Source organism: Pseudophryne corroboree, chromosome 6 (genome assembly GCF_028390025.1).
Source record: "Pseudophryne corroboree isolate aPseCor3 chromosome 6, aPseCor3.hap2, whole genome shotgun sequence".
NCBI classification, from domain to species: domain Eukaryota; kingdom Metazoa; phylum Chordata; class Amphibia; order Anura; family Myobatrachidae; genus Pseudophryne; species Pseudophryne corroboree.
Window position 1 is genome coordinate 313,458,136 of NC_086449.1, and position 16,728 is coordinate 313,474,863.

The window sequence follows — 16,728 nt, forward strand, 5'->3', positions numbered from 1 at the left end:
ATGGTTTTTGAGGTTAATAATACTTTGGGATCAAAATGACCCCCAAATTCTATGATTTAAGCTGTTTTTTAGGGTTTTTTGAAAAAAACACCCGAATCCAAAACACACCCGAATCCGACAAAAAAAATTCGGTGAGGTTTTGCCAAAACGCGGTCGAACCCAAAACACGGCCGCGGAACCGAACCCAAAACCAAAACACAAAACCCGAAAAATTTCCGGCACTCATCTCTAGCCTGCATGCCACATATCATTGGATTCAGCTGGCACTGTTTGTGCGACTTAATACATTTATATGTCTCTAATACACAGTTCCTGGGGAAAATAATGTAAAAATGACATGTATAGTACGTGGAGCATTTTTACAGATCAAAGTTGTCAAAGGAGGTAATTCAGATCTGATTGCTGCTGTGCGTTTTAGCACAGCAAGCGATTAGGTACTAAATGCACATGCGTATGCACTGCATTGCGCACGCACGTCGGACAGCAACAAAGGGCATCGCTGGTCAGTGGCGGGATGGTGCGAAAAATCCGTTCGCACGGACGTGCACACAGTGATTGACAGGAGGATGCCGTTTGTCGGTGGTAACTGACCGTTTACTGGGAGAGTTTGGAAAAACGCAGGCATGCCCAGGCATTTTCAGGGAGGGTGTCTGGTGTCAGCTCCGGCCCCGATCATCCTAATGTGATCGCACTGGAGGAGTAAGTCCTGGGCTGGCAGAGACTGCACACACTGAATTTTAGCAGCTTAGCGTACACATAACATCGCACACTTGCACGGCGTAAATACACTCCCCCTGTAGGCGGCGACTATCTGAACGCTGGACAGCAAAAAAACGCAGCCTAGTAATCAGATCTGAATTACCCCCAAAATGTATTGAAAAGTGTTCCTTTACTGCAAATGTGCTTGAAAGGTGTACTTATAATTGATTTCTAAAATGTTCATAACAAACTCAGCCAAAAGAAAACACCTCTAGATGCAATATCAGACTCCATTACATTAGTCCAGTTGAATACTTAAAATAAGAATTTACTCACCGGTAATTCTATTTCTCGTAGTCCGTAGTGGATGCTGGGGACTCCGTAAGGACCATGGGGAATAGACGGCTCCGCAGGAGACTGGGCACATCTAAAGAAAGATTTAGGTCTATCTGGTGTGCACTGGCTCCTCCCCCTATGACCCTCCTCCAAGCCTCAGTTAGGACACTGTGCCCGGAAGAGCTGACACAATAAGGAAGGATTTTGAATCCCGGGTAAGACTCATACCAGCCACACCAATCACACCGTATAACTCGTGATAGGAACCCCGGTTAACAGTATGATAACAACGGAGCCTCTGAACAGATGGCTCGCAATAACAACCCGATTTGTGTAACAATAACTATTTACAAGTATTGCAGACAATCCGCACTTGGGATGGGCGCCCAGCATCCACTACGGACTACGAGAAATAGAATTACCGGTGAGTAAATTCTTATTTTCTCTGACGTCCTAGTGGATGCTGGGGACTCCGTAAGGACCATGGGGATTATACCAAAGCTCCCAAACGGGCGGGAGAGTGCGGATGACTCTGCAACACCGAATGAGAGAACTCCAGGTCCTCCTCAGCCAGGGTATCAAATTTGTAGAATTTTGCAAACGTGTTTGCCCCTGACCAAGTAGCAGCTCGGCAAAGTTGTAAAGCCGAGACCCCTCGGGCAGCCACCCAAGATGAGCCCACCTTCCTTGTGGAATGGGCTTTTACAGATTTAGGCTGCGGTAGTCCCACCGCAGAATGCGCCAACTGAATAGTGCTACAAATCCAGCGCGCGATAGTCTGCTTAGAAGCAGGAGCACCCAGTTTGTTGGGTGCATACAGGATAAATAGCGAGTCAGTTTTCCTGACTCCAGCCGTCCTGGAAACATAAATTTTCAGGGCCCTGACTACGTCCAGTAACTTGGAATCCTCCAAGTTCCTAGTAGCCGCAGGCACCACAATAGGCTGGTTCAAGTGAAACGCTGATACCACCTTCGGGAGAAACTGAGGACGAGTCCTCAACTCTGCCCTATCCATATGGAAAATCAGATAAGGGCTTTTACATGACAAAGCCGCCAATTCTGACACACGCCTGGCCGAAGCCAGAGCCAACAGCATGACCACTTTCCACGTGAGATATTTCAAATCCACAGTCTTAAATGGTTCAAACCAATGTGATTTCAGGAACTCCAAAACCACATTGAGATCCCAAGGTGCCACTGGGGGCACAAAAGGAGGCTGAATACGCAGAACTCCTTTGACAAAAGTCTGAACTTCAGGCAGTGAAGCCAGTTCTTTCTGGAAGAAAATCGACAGGGCCGAAATCTGGACTTTAATGGACCCCAATTTGAGGCCCGACGTCACCCCTGCTTGCAGGAAATGCAGGAATCGACCCAGTTGAAATTCCTCCGTTGGGGCCTTCCTGGCCTCACACCAAGCAACATATTTCCGCCAAATGCGGTGATAATGTTTTGCGGTGACATCCTTCCTGGCTTTGATCAGGGTAGGGATGACTTCCTCCGGAATGCCCTTTTCCTTCAGGATCCGGTGTTCAACCGCCATGCCGTCAAACGTAGCCGCGGTAAGTCTTGGAACAGACAGGGCCCCTGCTGCAGCAGGTCCTGTCTGAGCGGCAGAGGCCAAGGGTCCTCTGAAAGCATCTCTTGAAGTTCCGGGTACCAAGCTCTTCTTGGCCAATCCGGAACCACGAGTATAGTTTTCACTCCTCGCCTTCGTATTATTCTCAGTACTTTGGGAATGAGAGGCAGAGGAGGAAACACATAAACCGATTGGTACACCCACGGTGTTACTAGAGCGTCCACAGCGATCGCCTGAGGGTCCCTTAACCTGGCGCAATATCATTTTAGCTTTTTGTTGAGGCGGGACGCCATCATGTCCACCTGTGGTCTTTCCCACCGGTTTACCAGCATTTGGAAGACTTCTGGATGAAGTCCCCATTCTCCCGAGTGGAGGTCGTGCCTGCTGACAAAGTCTGCTTCCCAGTTGTCCACTCCCGGAATGAACACTGCTGTCAGTGCTAACACATGATTTTCCGCCCATCGGAGAATCCTTGTGGCTTCTGCCATTGCCCTCCTGCTTCTTGTGCCGCCCTGTCTGTTTACATGGGCGACCGCCGTGATGTTGTCTGATTGGATCAGTACCGGCTGGTTCTGAAGCAGGGGCCTTGCTTGGCTTAGGGCATTGTAAATGGCCCGTAGCTCTAGAATATTTATGTGAAGCGAAATCTCCTGATTTGACCACAGTCCTTGGAAATTTCTTCCCTGTGTGACTGCGCCCCAGCCCCGAAGGCTGGCATCCGTGGTCACCAGGACCCAGTCCTGTATTCCGAATCTGCGGCCCTCTAGTAGATGAGCCCTCTGCAGCCACCACAGCAGCGATACCCTGGTCCTTGCCGACAGGGTTATCCGCTGTTGCATCTGGAGATGGGACCGGACCATTTGTCCAACCGGTCCCACTGGAAAGTCCTTGCGTGGAACCTTCCGAATGGAATTGCTTCGTACAAAGCTACCATTTTTCCCAGGACTCGTGTGCATTGATGTACCGACACCGTCCCGGTTTTAGGAGGTCTCTGACTAGAGATGACAACTCCTCGGCTTTTTCCACTGGAATAAACACTTTTTTCTGGTCTGTGTCCAGAATCATTCCCAGGAACAGAAGACGTGTCGTCGGGACCAGCTGTGACTTTGGAATATTGAGAATCCAGCCGTGCTGTTGCAGCACTTCCCGAGAAAGTGCTACCCCCACTACCAACTGTTCCTTGGACCTCGCCTTTATCAGGAGATCGTCCAAGTACGGGATAATTAAAACTCCCTTCTTGCGAAGGAGTATCATCATTTCGGCCATTACCTTGGTAAAGACCCTCGGTGCCGTGGATAACCCAAACGGCAGCGTCTGGAACTGATAATGACAGTCCTGTACCACAAATCTGAGGTACTCCTGGTGAGGAGGGTAAATGGGGACATGCAGGTACGCATCCTTGATGTCCAGGGAGACCATGTAATCCCCCTCGTCCAGGCTCGCAATAACCGCCCTGAGCGATTCCATCTTGAACTTGAACCTTTTGATATAAGTGTTCAAGGATTTTAGATTTAAGATGGGTCTCACCGAACCGTCTGGTTTCGGTACCACAAACATTGTATAATAGTAACCCTTCCCTTGCTGAAGGAGGGGTACCTTGACAATCACTTGCTGTGAATACAGTTTTTGGATAGCCACCAACACTGCCTCCCTGGCAGAGGGAGTTGCTGGTAAGGCAGATTTTAGAAATGGCGGGGGGGGGGGGGGGGGGACGTCTCGAATTCCAGCCTGTACCCCTGAGATACTACTTGAAGGGCCCAGGGATCCACTTGTGAGAGAGCCCACTGTGTGCTGAAATTTCTGAGACGGGCCCCCACCGTACCCGGATCCGCCTGTGAAGCCCCAGCGTCATGCTGTGGACTTACCGGACGCGGGGGAGGACTTCTGCTCTTGGGAACTGGCTGTATGCTGCAGCTTTTTCCCTCTACCTTTGCCTCTTGGCAGAAAGGATGCGCCACGAGCCCTCTTGTGTTTATGGGGCCGAAAGGACTGTACTTGATAATACGGTGCCTTCTTTTGCTGTGGGGTATTCTGGCGGCAATGGACATTGCGCTTATTTTTGATGCCAGCCGGCAAATATCCCTCTGTGCATCACGCATGTATAAGACAGCGTCCTTTATATGCTCTACTGTCAGCAAAATAGTGTCCCTATCCAGGGTATCAATATTATCCGACAGGGAATCTGACCACGCAGCAGCAGCACTGCACATCCATGCTGATGCAATCGCTGGTCGCAATATAATGCCCGTGTGTGTATATATAGCTTTTAGGGCAGCCTCCTGCTTTCTATCAGCAGGATCCTTTAGGGCATCCGTATCCGGAGACGGTAGTACCACCTGTTTTGATAAACGTGTAAGCGCTTTATCTACCCTAGGGGACGTTTCCCAACGTGACCTATCCTCTGGCGGGAAAGGGTACGCTGCCAATAACCGTTTAGAAATTATCAATTTCTTATCGGGGGAAGTCCCCTCACACACCTCATTTAATTCCTCAGATGCAGGAAAAACTACTGGTAGTTTTTTCTCACCGAACATAATACCCTTTTTTGTGGTACCTGGGGTACTATCAGAAATGTGTAATACATTTTTCATTGCCTCAATCATGTAACGGGTGGACCTATTGGAGGGTACACTAGTCTCATCGTCGTCGACACTGGAGTCGGTATCCGTGTCGACATCTGTGTCTGCCATCTGAGGTAGCGGGCGTTTTAAAGCCCCTGATGACATTTGAGACGCTGGAACAGTCACAAGCTGAGTAGCCGGCTGTCCTATGTCGTCAAACCTTTTATGTAAGGAGCGGACACTGTCACGTAATTCCTTCCATAAGTCCATCCACACAGGTGTCGACCCCTCAGGGGGTGACAACACATTTACAGGCATTTGCTCTGCCTCCACATCATTTTCCTCATCATACATGTCGACACAGCGGTACCGACACACAGCACACACACAGGGAATGCTCTGACAGAGGACAGGACCCCACAAAGCCCTTTGGGGAGACAGAGGGAGAGTATGCCAGCACACACCAGAGCGCTATATACCACAGGGATATCACCTATAAAGAGTGTTTTCCCTTATAGCTGCATATATATATATTATGCTGCGCCTAAATTTGTGCCCCCCCCTCTCTTTTTTACCCTTTCTGTAGTGCAGGACTGCAGGAGAGAGCCAGGGAGCGATCCTTCCAGCGGAGCTGTGAGGGAAAATGGCGCCAGTGTGCTGAGGGAGATGGCTCCGCCCCTTTTTCGGCGGGCTTTCTCCCGCTTTTTGTGTTATTCTGGCAGGGGTAATTTACACCTATATAGCCTCTGGGGCTATATATGGTGTCAGTTTTGCCAGCCAAGGTGTTAATATTGCTGCTCAGGGCGCCCCCCCCCCCAGCGCCCTGCACCCATCAGTGACCGAAGTGTGTGGTGTGCATGAGGAGCAATGGCGCACAGCTGCAGTGCTGTGCGCTACCTTGGAGAAGACAGAAGTCTTCAGCCGCCGATTTTCCGGACCTTCTTGCTTCTGGCTCTGTAAGGGGGACGGCGGCGCGGCTCCGGGAACGGACGACGAGGTCGGGTCCTGTGTGCGATCCCTCTGGAGCTAATGGTGTCCAGTAGCCTAAGAAGCCCAAGCTACCACCACTTAGGTAGGTTCGCTTCTTCTCCCCTTAGTCCCTCGCTGCAGTGAGCCTGCTGCCAGCAGGTCTCACTGTAAAATAAAAAACCTAAACTATACTTTCTTTCTAGGAGCTCAGGAGAGCCCCTAGTGTGCATCCAGCTCGGCCGGGCACAGAAATCTAACTGAGGCTTGGAGGAGGGTCATAGGGGGAGGAGCCAGTGCACACCAGATAGACCTAAATCTTTCTTTAGATGTGCCCAGTCTCCAGCGGAGCCGTCTATTCCCCATGGTCCTTACGGAGTCCCCAGCATCCACTAGGACGTCAGAGAAAATGGACAAAACATCTGTATCCAATGTTTTATCGGGCTCTCTACTTTATAGCTGAAAGTGTCCGAAAAGCAGCTTTGCAGACGCTTATACATTAGCGGACATTTTGTTGTTATTGGCTCCCATTACATCCCGGCCTATATCTCTCTGCACATATTACATATGCCCCACCTGCAGTGCAGCATGGTTTTGCCCAGTTGTGTGCTTTTCTGCTTGCTAATAAACCTGAATCAGGGTCTTAATTACCTATTAGTTGGATAACAAAGTATTGGGGCACCAGGTACATACAGTAGATAAATTATTTTATTACTGAAGAAGACAAAAGGTAAATAATACCATTTTCTCCCCAAAATTCTGGGTCTGACCCAGGATTTGAAACATGGGCCCTCATTCCGAGTTGTTCGCTCTGTATTTTTCATCGCATCGCAATGAAAATCCGCTTAGTACGCATGCGCAATGTTCGCACTGCGACTGCGCCAAGTAACTTTGCTATGTAGAAAGTAATTTTACTCACGGCTTTTTCATCGCTCCGGCGATCGTAATGTGATTGACAGGAAATGGGTGTTACTGGGCGGAAACACGGCGTTTCAGGGGCGTGTGGCTGAAAACGCTACCGTTTCCGGAAAAAACGCAGGAGTGGCCGGAGAAACGGTGGGAGTGCCTGGGCGAACGCTGGGTGTGTTTGTGACGTCAAACAGGAACGACAAGCACTGAACTGATCGCACAGGCAGAGTAAGTCTGAAGCTACTCTGAAACTGCTAAGTAGTTAGTAATCGCAATATTGCGAATACATCGGTCGCAATTTTAAGAAGCTAAGATTCACTCCCAGTAGGCGGCGGCTTAGCGTGTGTAACTCTGCTAAATTCGCCTTGCGACCGATCAACTCGGAATGAGGGCCCTGGGCCCTCATTCCGAGTTGTTCGCTCTGTAAAAATCTTCGCATCGCAGCGATTTTCCGCTTAATGCGCATGCGCAATGTCCGCACTGCGACTGCGCCAAGTAAATTTGCTATGCACTTAGGAATTTTACTCACGGCATTTTCATCGTTCTGGTGATCGTAATGTGATTGACAGGAAATGGGTGTTACTGGGCGGAAACAGGCCGTTTTATGGGCGTGTGGGAAAAAACGCTACCGTTTCCGGAAAAAACGCAGGAGTGGCCGGAGAAACGGAGGAGTGTCTGGGCGAACGCTGGGTGTGTTTGTGACGTCAAACCAGGAACGACAAGCACTGAACTGATCGCAGATGCCGAGTAAGGTTGAAGTTACTCAGAAACTGCTACGAGGTGTGTAATCGCAATATTGCGAATACTTCGTTCGCAATTTTAAGATGCTAAGATTCACTCCCAGTAGGCGGCGGCTTAGCATGAGCAAATCTGCTAAAATCCGCTTGCGAGCGAACAACTCGGAATGAGGGCCATGGTTCCAAATCGGAACATAACTTTTTCACACTGCGTAGCCAACTCGCTCACACTACATACAGGTGCAGTTGAACTCTTCTGTCTGCTGTCGCATGGAGATTACATCATCTCTGAGCAACAGAGGACTGGCTCTCCCGATGCTGTGAACGGGACCTGGGTTGGATGATCTAGTTCGACCGTTCACACTGCCCTGTAACCAGTGTCCTTCCAGGACCAGCCCTGGTAACTGAACCCGGGTTATTTTTCAGGGAACCCATTCACACTGAGCCATGACCCGGGTTAACCCGGATTAAAGCGGAGGTGTAAAAGGGCTATAATATCGTTGTAGAAATTAAGTGCCACTGGGGTACCATGGATGAAAATAAGTTAACATAAGAGGACATTGATTTATTTAAGTGACTGTTGTAGTTTTCCCCTATTAATATCAACCTTTCATCTGTTTACTTGTTGTTTCTTAAATAAAAACAATATTTTTTATCATGCATGTGAATGTAGTCTGTAACGGACCAATGTACTGCCCATACACTTAACATTTAGCTGCTAAATACATTTTATTTCCGTGTTTAAAAACATGGTGAGAAAGCGGCAAAGAACACAGAATATACATAATTAAGAAGGTCAGAAAGTCTCTTGGCGGAAAGAATAATAATCAGGTCTCGGAAGGAAATTCACACTTCCTTGCACCACTTGTCTGGCAAATAGTACAGCTATAGATTGCTGGCCAGAAAACCAAGTTGCAAGGAAAAATGTGTAGTCATTCATGGCTCCTCAATGAATGGGTCTTTTATGAGTTTTGCTGAAGAGGAACTAGCGTGAGTGGGTAGCAACAGGGAAATAATAACAGGTTCTACTGTAGCACATAAAATGCCACCTTCTCAGAAAAGGCACCTGGCCACAGCAAAAAAGCCAAACTGATACTTATACTTAGTAAATAGAACTTTGGAAAAACAAATTAATTCAGTGTACAGACAAATCTCCCAGCTGCTTCTGGTTTATCGGCAATGTAAAATTTAGGCCACAGTTCCGCTTTAAAGACACTTGGAGGTCAAGTATATATACTTATATAGCATTATGGATCTGGAGGGGGGAAGGGGGGGGGGGATTTAAAGACCCAAAGTACTTCATACAAATAAAGCAACATTTGACCGGTACGGACATGTAACCTATTAGTACCAATGACCCCAATATGCACTTGTGCTTGCAGTCATAAGTAGCATCAAGGTAGTATATTTAGAAACCTCAATCTCCATTTACTTATGTTCTATTTATACCCCTTTCACATCGCATTTAGCGGGTCGCACCTTGGACTTGTGCATGGGTGCTTGCTGGGTGTGACCCACTTGAGACCCCTTTCAGACTGGTGTCCCCAGCCCAGTATATTGCCTAGTTGGTGACGTCAGCAGTAACACATGCGGAAGCAGCGCTTGGATTTTTTTTAATGTTATATATATGCTCTGCTATTTGCTTTTTACATTTTGAATGCTGATGCATGGCACAGGATGGTATACGTCATTACAGCTTGAACTATTCTAGCACAATTATTTGGGCATGTTGATGTGGCATTATATCATGCTCATTTATGTTTTTACAGTATGTGGTGAACAGTAGTTGCTATGTTGCACACAAATATTTGTCTTGATGCAAGTCTAGGCCTGTCAACGCAGGGCTGCCCTCCCCCATTATTTTTGTGGATTGATTCTGTTTTTTTCTTCATTAACATTTTAACAGGATCCTACAACGTCACTTGTGGTGCCATGGTGCCAACATCCCTTCCCTACTTCCGGGGATGCAGTGTTTTGTGTTCCACTTGCCGGTTTATGGTAGGCGGCACTCTTCGCTCAGTCCTGTTGCCCCCGTTGGTCCATACCCATATTAAGCAAACTACACCTCCAACATTGTAATGCCCATTTTACATTACATGCCCTGGCAGAAAAAGTGGGGCCACTTGCTTGTGTGTGGCCCCTCCCCCCCTCCCAGGCTGAAAGTTGCCAGCCAGTCCCTGGTCAGAATCAAGCCGAACCTATCGCTCTTGGCACCGAGTTTTTGCAAACAAGAACGCTTAGCAACTTGACAATTTTGTTTGTTCATAGATGACCACATAGACCTTATTCTTTTCCTTTTCAAATCAGAAGTCATAACCTTATACATTTCTGTCACTTTATGTTTTATTAGAGTGTCATAGAACATGTGCCAAATGCTCTGGCCCAAAGCCAACAGACTGCATCCAGTGCCAGAGTCAACTATCACTGCACCAGGAAAGCAGGATGTGTGGGGTAAAAGGAGACGCCAAGTGCCCCCTAAAGACTTTTTTAGAAGATGACTTATTCACATGCAGTTCTTGTGATCAGACATGTGAATTATGTGATGGTCCCTCCCATGAGAATTGCCTTACCTGCTCTGTGCCATTTTACCTACACAGTAAGTACCAGGTATAATGCTGCTAATACTGTACATTTAAGACCGGGTCATGTTTTACACCTTGTAATCAGGCTGTTCTCCTACATGAGTTTGATGACTCAAATCTTATTTTTGCTTGATAATGCAAAATTAGGCTCATTTATGCTTCCCTGATTCTCACAAAACTTTTGCTCAAATATTGCAGTCATATACCACTGCAGACCCCTACCAGACCTCTCAACTGTTCCAATTTTCACCGGATGGACCTTTTTTTGGGATTGTCCCGCTGTCCCTCTATCCACAGGAGACAGAGGGACTGTGGGCATGGTCAGCATCACAGAGCTCTCGACATGCTACCATAAAGACGTGCCAAAGTCGTGAGGAGTGCATAAGTGACCTCCAGCACCATTGTCATTAAAGGTCATTTATGAAAGTGCAAGCACCTCTAGCAGGTCAAGATATACACAACAATATATTAGCCAAAAGAAGGACTCCGGTGCGCCACTGAAAAAGGGTGTGTGGCCTCACCTGACTGGGGGCATGGCCTCGGGTGGAAGGAGCATGGCATCTCAGCACGTCCCCCGTTTTTGATATTTGGGGGCATGCCCTGTGCTCCCCAAGCAACTGGGCAGCACCCAGACAAATCTCAGCATCTATTCAGGGATAACACTCTGCTTTGCTGAGCAGAGCAGCAGTGATCAAAGGCTCCGCCCATCCGTGAGACAATGCCCAAATAGAAGGACTGTATGTATTTAGAAGAAATTTATAGAATTACAGTTTAAGATAAATTATTAGAATTTAATAATTGGACATAGCACTTTTATCCACAAAATATATCAGTAAATAGACTACCAGCCAGAGCCGGTGCTAGGGTGTTCGGCGCCCTCCTGCAAACTATCAATATTGCGCCTTTCTACAAATACAAATGTGACCGATCTCATCCTCAGAGCTCTAACTAGACATTTTGGTGCCCCCCCCCTCCCCCTCAAGATCCATAACATGGACAGTGTGTGCGAAAGGCATGCCGCAAAAATATAGGGTCATAAAAAAAATTACATAAAATATAGAGGCATAAAATAATTATGATGCACAGTAGTCTCCATTATTCAAGATTATGCCACACAGTAGTACCACTTGTATACATTACGCCAGGTAGAGCCCCTTATATACATTACCCCAGATAGAGCCCCCTTTTACATATTGCACCAGGTAGAGCCAGTCACACATTATTCCAGGTAGAGCACCCTTTTACACACTGTGCAAAGTATAGTCTCCATTTACAATGCCAGGTAGAGTCCCTTTTACAAATTGTGCCACGTTGAGCTCTTTTTACAACGCAAGGTATAGCCAGTCACACATTATTCCCAGATAAAGCACCCTTTTACACCATGAGCCAGGTAGAGTTCCCTTTTACACTTTGCACACATTAAATTACATCACACAGTATTACAATCTTATTCACATTACCCAAAACATAGTGCCCCTGAATCATATTACGCCACATAATAGTGCTCCATATTCACATTATGTCACACAGTAGTGCCCCTTATACACGTTTCGCCACACAGTACTATCCCTTATACACAGTGCCCCTTATCAGAGGTGTAGCTAGGTGCCACGGTGACCAGAGCAAAGTTATGTTTCAGCGCCCCCTCCTCTGTATTGAATTGGGAGCATGTTGCATTTGAAAAGAAAAACATTTTAAAATCGATAACAGGGCCAGTTCTAGACCTTCAGGAGCTCAGGGCGAAAGTTTCCTTTGGTGCCCGCCATGCTCAAAATAGGGACAGCACCAAAAATATAGGGGCCACAGAATAGTGCCAATTCACATTACACAGCACAGTAGTGTTCACTAGTCACATTACACTGCATAGTAGTGTCCGTAAATCACATTACACTACATAGTAGTGTTCGTTAGTCACATTACACCGCATAGTACTGTCCGTTAGTCACATTACACCACACAGTAGTGTTCGCTAGTCACATTACACCGCATAGTGGTATCCGAAAGTCACATTACACAGCACAGTAGTGTCCATTAGTCACATTACACCACATAGTAGTGTCCATTAGTCACATTACACTGTGTTCGCTAGTCACATTACACCGCATAGTAGTGTTCGCTAGTCACATTACACTGCACAATATTGTTCGCTAGTCACATTACACCGCATAGTAGTGTTCGCTAGTTACATTACACTGCATAGTAGTGTCCGTTAGTCACATTACACTGCATAGTAGTGTCCGTTAGTCACATTACACTGCACATACTTGTTCGCTAGTCACATTACACCGCATAGTAGTGTTCGCTAGTTACATTACACCGCATAGTAGTGTCCGTTAGTCACATTACACCGCATAGTAGTGTCCATCAGTCACATTACACTGCACGGTAGTGTCCGAGAAAAAAAAAATGCTGCTGACAGTGCAGCCAGGGGTCAACCTTACGTCAGATGCATCGGCAAAATATAATTGCCGATGTATCGGGAGGCGACGCTACACATGCTGGGCAGCCTTGCTTTGTGCTGGGCAGCCGTGAGCATGTGTAGAGATGAACGCAGATCTGGCTGCGTATGCAGCGATCTGCGTTCATCTCTGAATGACCCCCTATGCCAGGTACACCTTCATTCCCTCCACAGTGCGGCCCCGGTACCTGCAGGAGGTCCCGGCTCGGACGCTGCTCCTCCTCTCCCTTCTCCTCTGGTTTCTCGCAGGCTCTGTTACTCCAGTGGCTCTGTAGGATGTTGTCAGTGACCCCGAGAGGGGGTGGGAGTGGGTACTAATTACTTGGTCCTGGACTGATGGAGGGGCCCGGAGGGGTCCCTGGTCCTCTACACTCCCACCTTACTGGGCAGCAGCAGCATCAGCTCTCATCTTGGCAGCACAGCACATGCTGCAGCGTGCTGTGCTGCATGGGGGCAGAGAGGCTGCTGCTATTGCTGAGCCACTGTGTGTTCCTGTATGGGATCACACTCCCCCCTCGAATTGACCCTGGCTGAGGGGCTGAGGGCTGGGGGCTCAGGATCAGGCACTGCACCCACCCTGCTCGGTACTGCAAAGACTTTTTTTACAATTATTTTTCGCATAAAGGGGCGTGACCACGGCTCCTGCGATTAGGCCACCCCCCCAAACCTCTAGACAGCTCGGGATGTTGGCGGCAGCGGTGCTGTGTGTAGGCTGCGGCCACACACTGCATGCACTCTCTGTGGGGAGAAGGAGGGGGAGGGAGCCGCTCTGCAAGCTGCCAGCATCTCTACCTGTCATCCAGTGTGACAGGCGCAGCGGCAGCTAGCAGCAGCAGGGATGTAGAGCAGGGAGAGCGCCTCTTCAGCTTGGCGCCACCCTGCACTGCATCCCTTTGCTGAGTGGCTATCGCTGGCTCTGCTACCAGCGTTCAGAATAACATTGTTGCTATAATCCCTAGATTATAACAATTTAGGGCCTAATTCAGTAAGGATTGCAAATTCTGATAATTAGCAAAATTTGCAATCCTTTTGCTGGGGGCTGCCCATCGCAGATCAAGACCACCCAGCATGCTGACCGCCGCCTCCCCCCTTGATGAAGCAGAAATTGCGATCATATCGCAATTTCTGCTTCAACGCAGGAATTAGGGATGTCTCTTGCTGGCGCAGGAGGCCCACCGCCATGTTCCAAATCACCATGTGACGTCACACGCAGCTGCTGCGATCAAGACCCCGCGATGCCTCCATTCGCATCGCCCCACCGCCCCTCCAGGGCGGAGACGGAGCATTGCTTCCGCCCCCACAATGCTCCGTCTCCGCCCTGGAAATGGAGCGTTGCTGCCCCCCCCCCCCCCCCCCGCCTCTGCCTGATTGACAGGCATCGCAATCATTCCGGTTGGAACGCTATTTGCGATCCAACCTGAATTAGCCCCTTAACCCATTAAGAAAAATCATATTTCAGAATATTTTTACATAACACCTTTACTTGCCTCTTCAAATACAAACACATTTCCCAATTTGCCCTCTTACTATTTTCATATAATAGATACATAATGATGTATTGAATATACAACTGGCATTTATGCAACAGTTTATGCAACAGTGGTATGCTGTAAGATTTTCTATTTTCGCATTTGGTATTATTACTCTATTACATCTGCTGAAATATGATATGCATTGCTATTGACCGACCGACTGAATCATTTGCTCCTAATTTTTTAGTATACTAATAAAAGTAAATGTTTTTAAATTTTCTGTTGAAAAGAAATATCTCTTGTTAAGTATGCCCCCACACGGAGTGCTTTCTTTCTTTCTCCCTATTTTTAAATAAATATAACCAGTGTCACTGAGATAGTGGGAGTGGGTACTAATTACTCGTGCCTGGGCTTGCTGGAGCAGCCTGGGTTTGCTGCCCCCCCATCGAGTATACTTACTTATATCTGAGAAGCGGGTACCTCCTCCGCGGCTGCATCTTCCCAGTGACATCTTTGGGAAGATGGCGCCGAACATTTAAAGCAGAGTGCCAGCCTTTGCTCTCCAGTGCACATGTGCCATCTTCCCAGATACACTGGGAAGATGGCAACAGCCGAGGAGCTAGCAAGTTGAGATGCAGGGCTCCCTCATGTCTCCCTTGTCCACCCCCCCCCCCCCCTCCCCACACCTCCCCCGTATTTGAATAATGCCCACCTATGGAGTGCGTGGCCCTGCAATTTACTTTTTTTTTTATATTTTTTTTTTAAGTGAGGGACAGAGGCATGTCACCACCCCTCCAGCAGTACCTGGGCCTGGCGCCGCTCTCTATGGCCCTGAGGCTAATGAACCCAGCATATGCCAGGTCTCTTCAGTCACCAACACCCCTACTTGACCCTGCCCCTTCTTTGGCTGCTCCCCCTCTTTGCTGTTCCCTGCCATGACCTCTCCCCCACACATTTTTGATAGACAATGTACATACAGTATTATTACATACAGTATCAATTAATTAGTAATTACATACAGTATCAATACCGACATCGGGATTCCAACAGGGGTACTATACCGCTGCTGGAATACCGGCGAAGTAGGTGATTTCCCCTCTGTGGGTATCCATAAGAGGCTTTGTTGCACTCGCCCCCTGCTGGCATTCTGGCGCACAGGATACTGATGTCGGTATACTGACATTCGGCATCCTGTGCACCGGCATCCCATACCGATCCCTTACAGCCCGGAGCTTAGTAGACAAAGGATCAGCCACACAGCAGAGTAGAGTGGTATGTGAGGTTGTAGCTCCTACATCTGGGCATGCACAGCAGCCCCCCCCCCCCGCCATCTGGTGTTTGCCCATCTTGTGTTTGAGCGCTCTGTTTTAGGAGTTGTCGTACATATGCGGCAGCTCCAATTTTACCTGTGAGCAGTGTAGGACTGCTGTCTCTGTTTTACAGAAAAAAAATGGTGTCATCTGGTGGAAGTTTCTGGGTATTTAGGAAACTCCCTGTGTACACCACTGCTGGTCTTGCTCACAGGCTTACAATCTATAGTATATATACTAGAGATGTGCACCGGAAATTTTTCGGGTTTTGTGTTTTGGTTTTGGGTTCGGTTCCGTGGCCGTGTTTTGGGTTCAAACGCGTTTTGGCAAAGCCTCACCGAATTTTTTTTGTCGGATTCGGGTGTGTTTTGTATTCGGGTGTTTTTTTCAAAAAACCCTAAAAAACAGCTTAAATCATAGAATTTGGGGGTCATTTTGATCCCAAAGTATTATTAACCTCAATAACCATAATTCTCACTCATTTTCAGTCTATTCTGAACACCTCACACCTCACAATATTATTTTTAGTCCTAAAATTTGCACCGAGGTCGCTGGATGACTAAGCTCAGCGACCCAAGTGGCCGACACAAACACCTGGCCCATCTAGGAGTGTCACTGCAGTGTCACGCAGGATGGCCCTTCCAAAAAACACTCCCCAAACAGCACATGACGCAAAGAAAAAAAGAGGCGCAATGAGCTAGCTGTGTGAGTAAGCTAAGCGACCCTAGTGGCCGACACAAACACCTGGCCCATCTAGGAGTGGCACTGCAGTGTCAGGCCGGATGGCCCTTCCAAAAAATACTCCCCAAACAGCACATGACGCAAAGAAGAAAAAAAAGAGGCGCAATGAGGTAGCTGTGTGACTAAGATAAGTGACCCTAGTGGCCGACACAAACACCTGGCCCATCTAGGAGTGGCACTGCAGTGTCACGCAGGATGGCCCTTCCAAAAAATACTCCCCAAACAGCACATGACGCAAAGAAGAAAAAAAAGAGGCGCAATGAGGTAGCTGTGTGACTAAGATAAGCGACCCTAGTGGCCGACACAAACACCTGGCCCATCTAGGAGTGGCACTGCAGTGTCACGCAGGATGGCCCTTCCAAAAAACACTCCCCAAACAGC

The 16,728-nt window shown here is 48.0% G+C and overlaps 1 protein-coding gene and 1 long non-coding RNA gene across 2 annotated transcripts in view; one reads left to right on the plus strand and one right to left on the minus strand.

Annotated features, from left to right (window-relative positions):
- The window catches only part of LOC134932131 (proprotein convertase subtilisin/kexin type 5-like), a 420,509-nt gene that overhangs the window by 150,636 nt on the left and 253,145 nt on the right, over positions 1–16,728 (plus strand). The window contains exon 11 of the mRNA XM_063926251.1: positions 10,135–10,380. Within this exon, the coding sequence (XP_063782321.1) occupies positions 10,135–10,380 (246 nt within the window). The remainder of the gene's footprint in view (positions 1–10,134; positions 10,381–16,728) is intronic.
- The window catches only part of LOC134932132 (uncharacterized), a 154,602-nt gene that overhangs the window by 129,314 nt on the left and 8,560 nt on the right, over positions 1–16,728 (minus strand). The window lies entirely within an intron of this gene.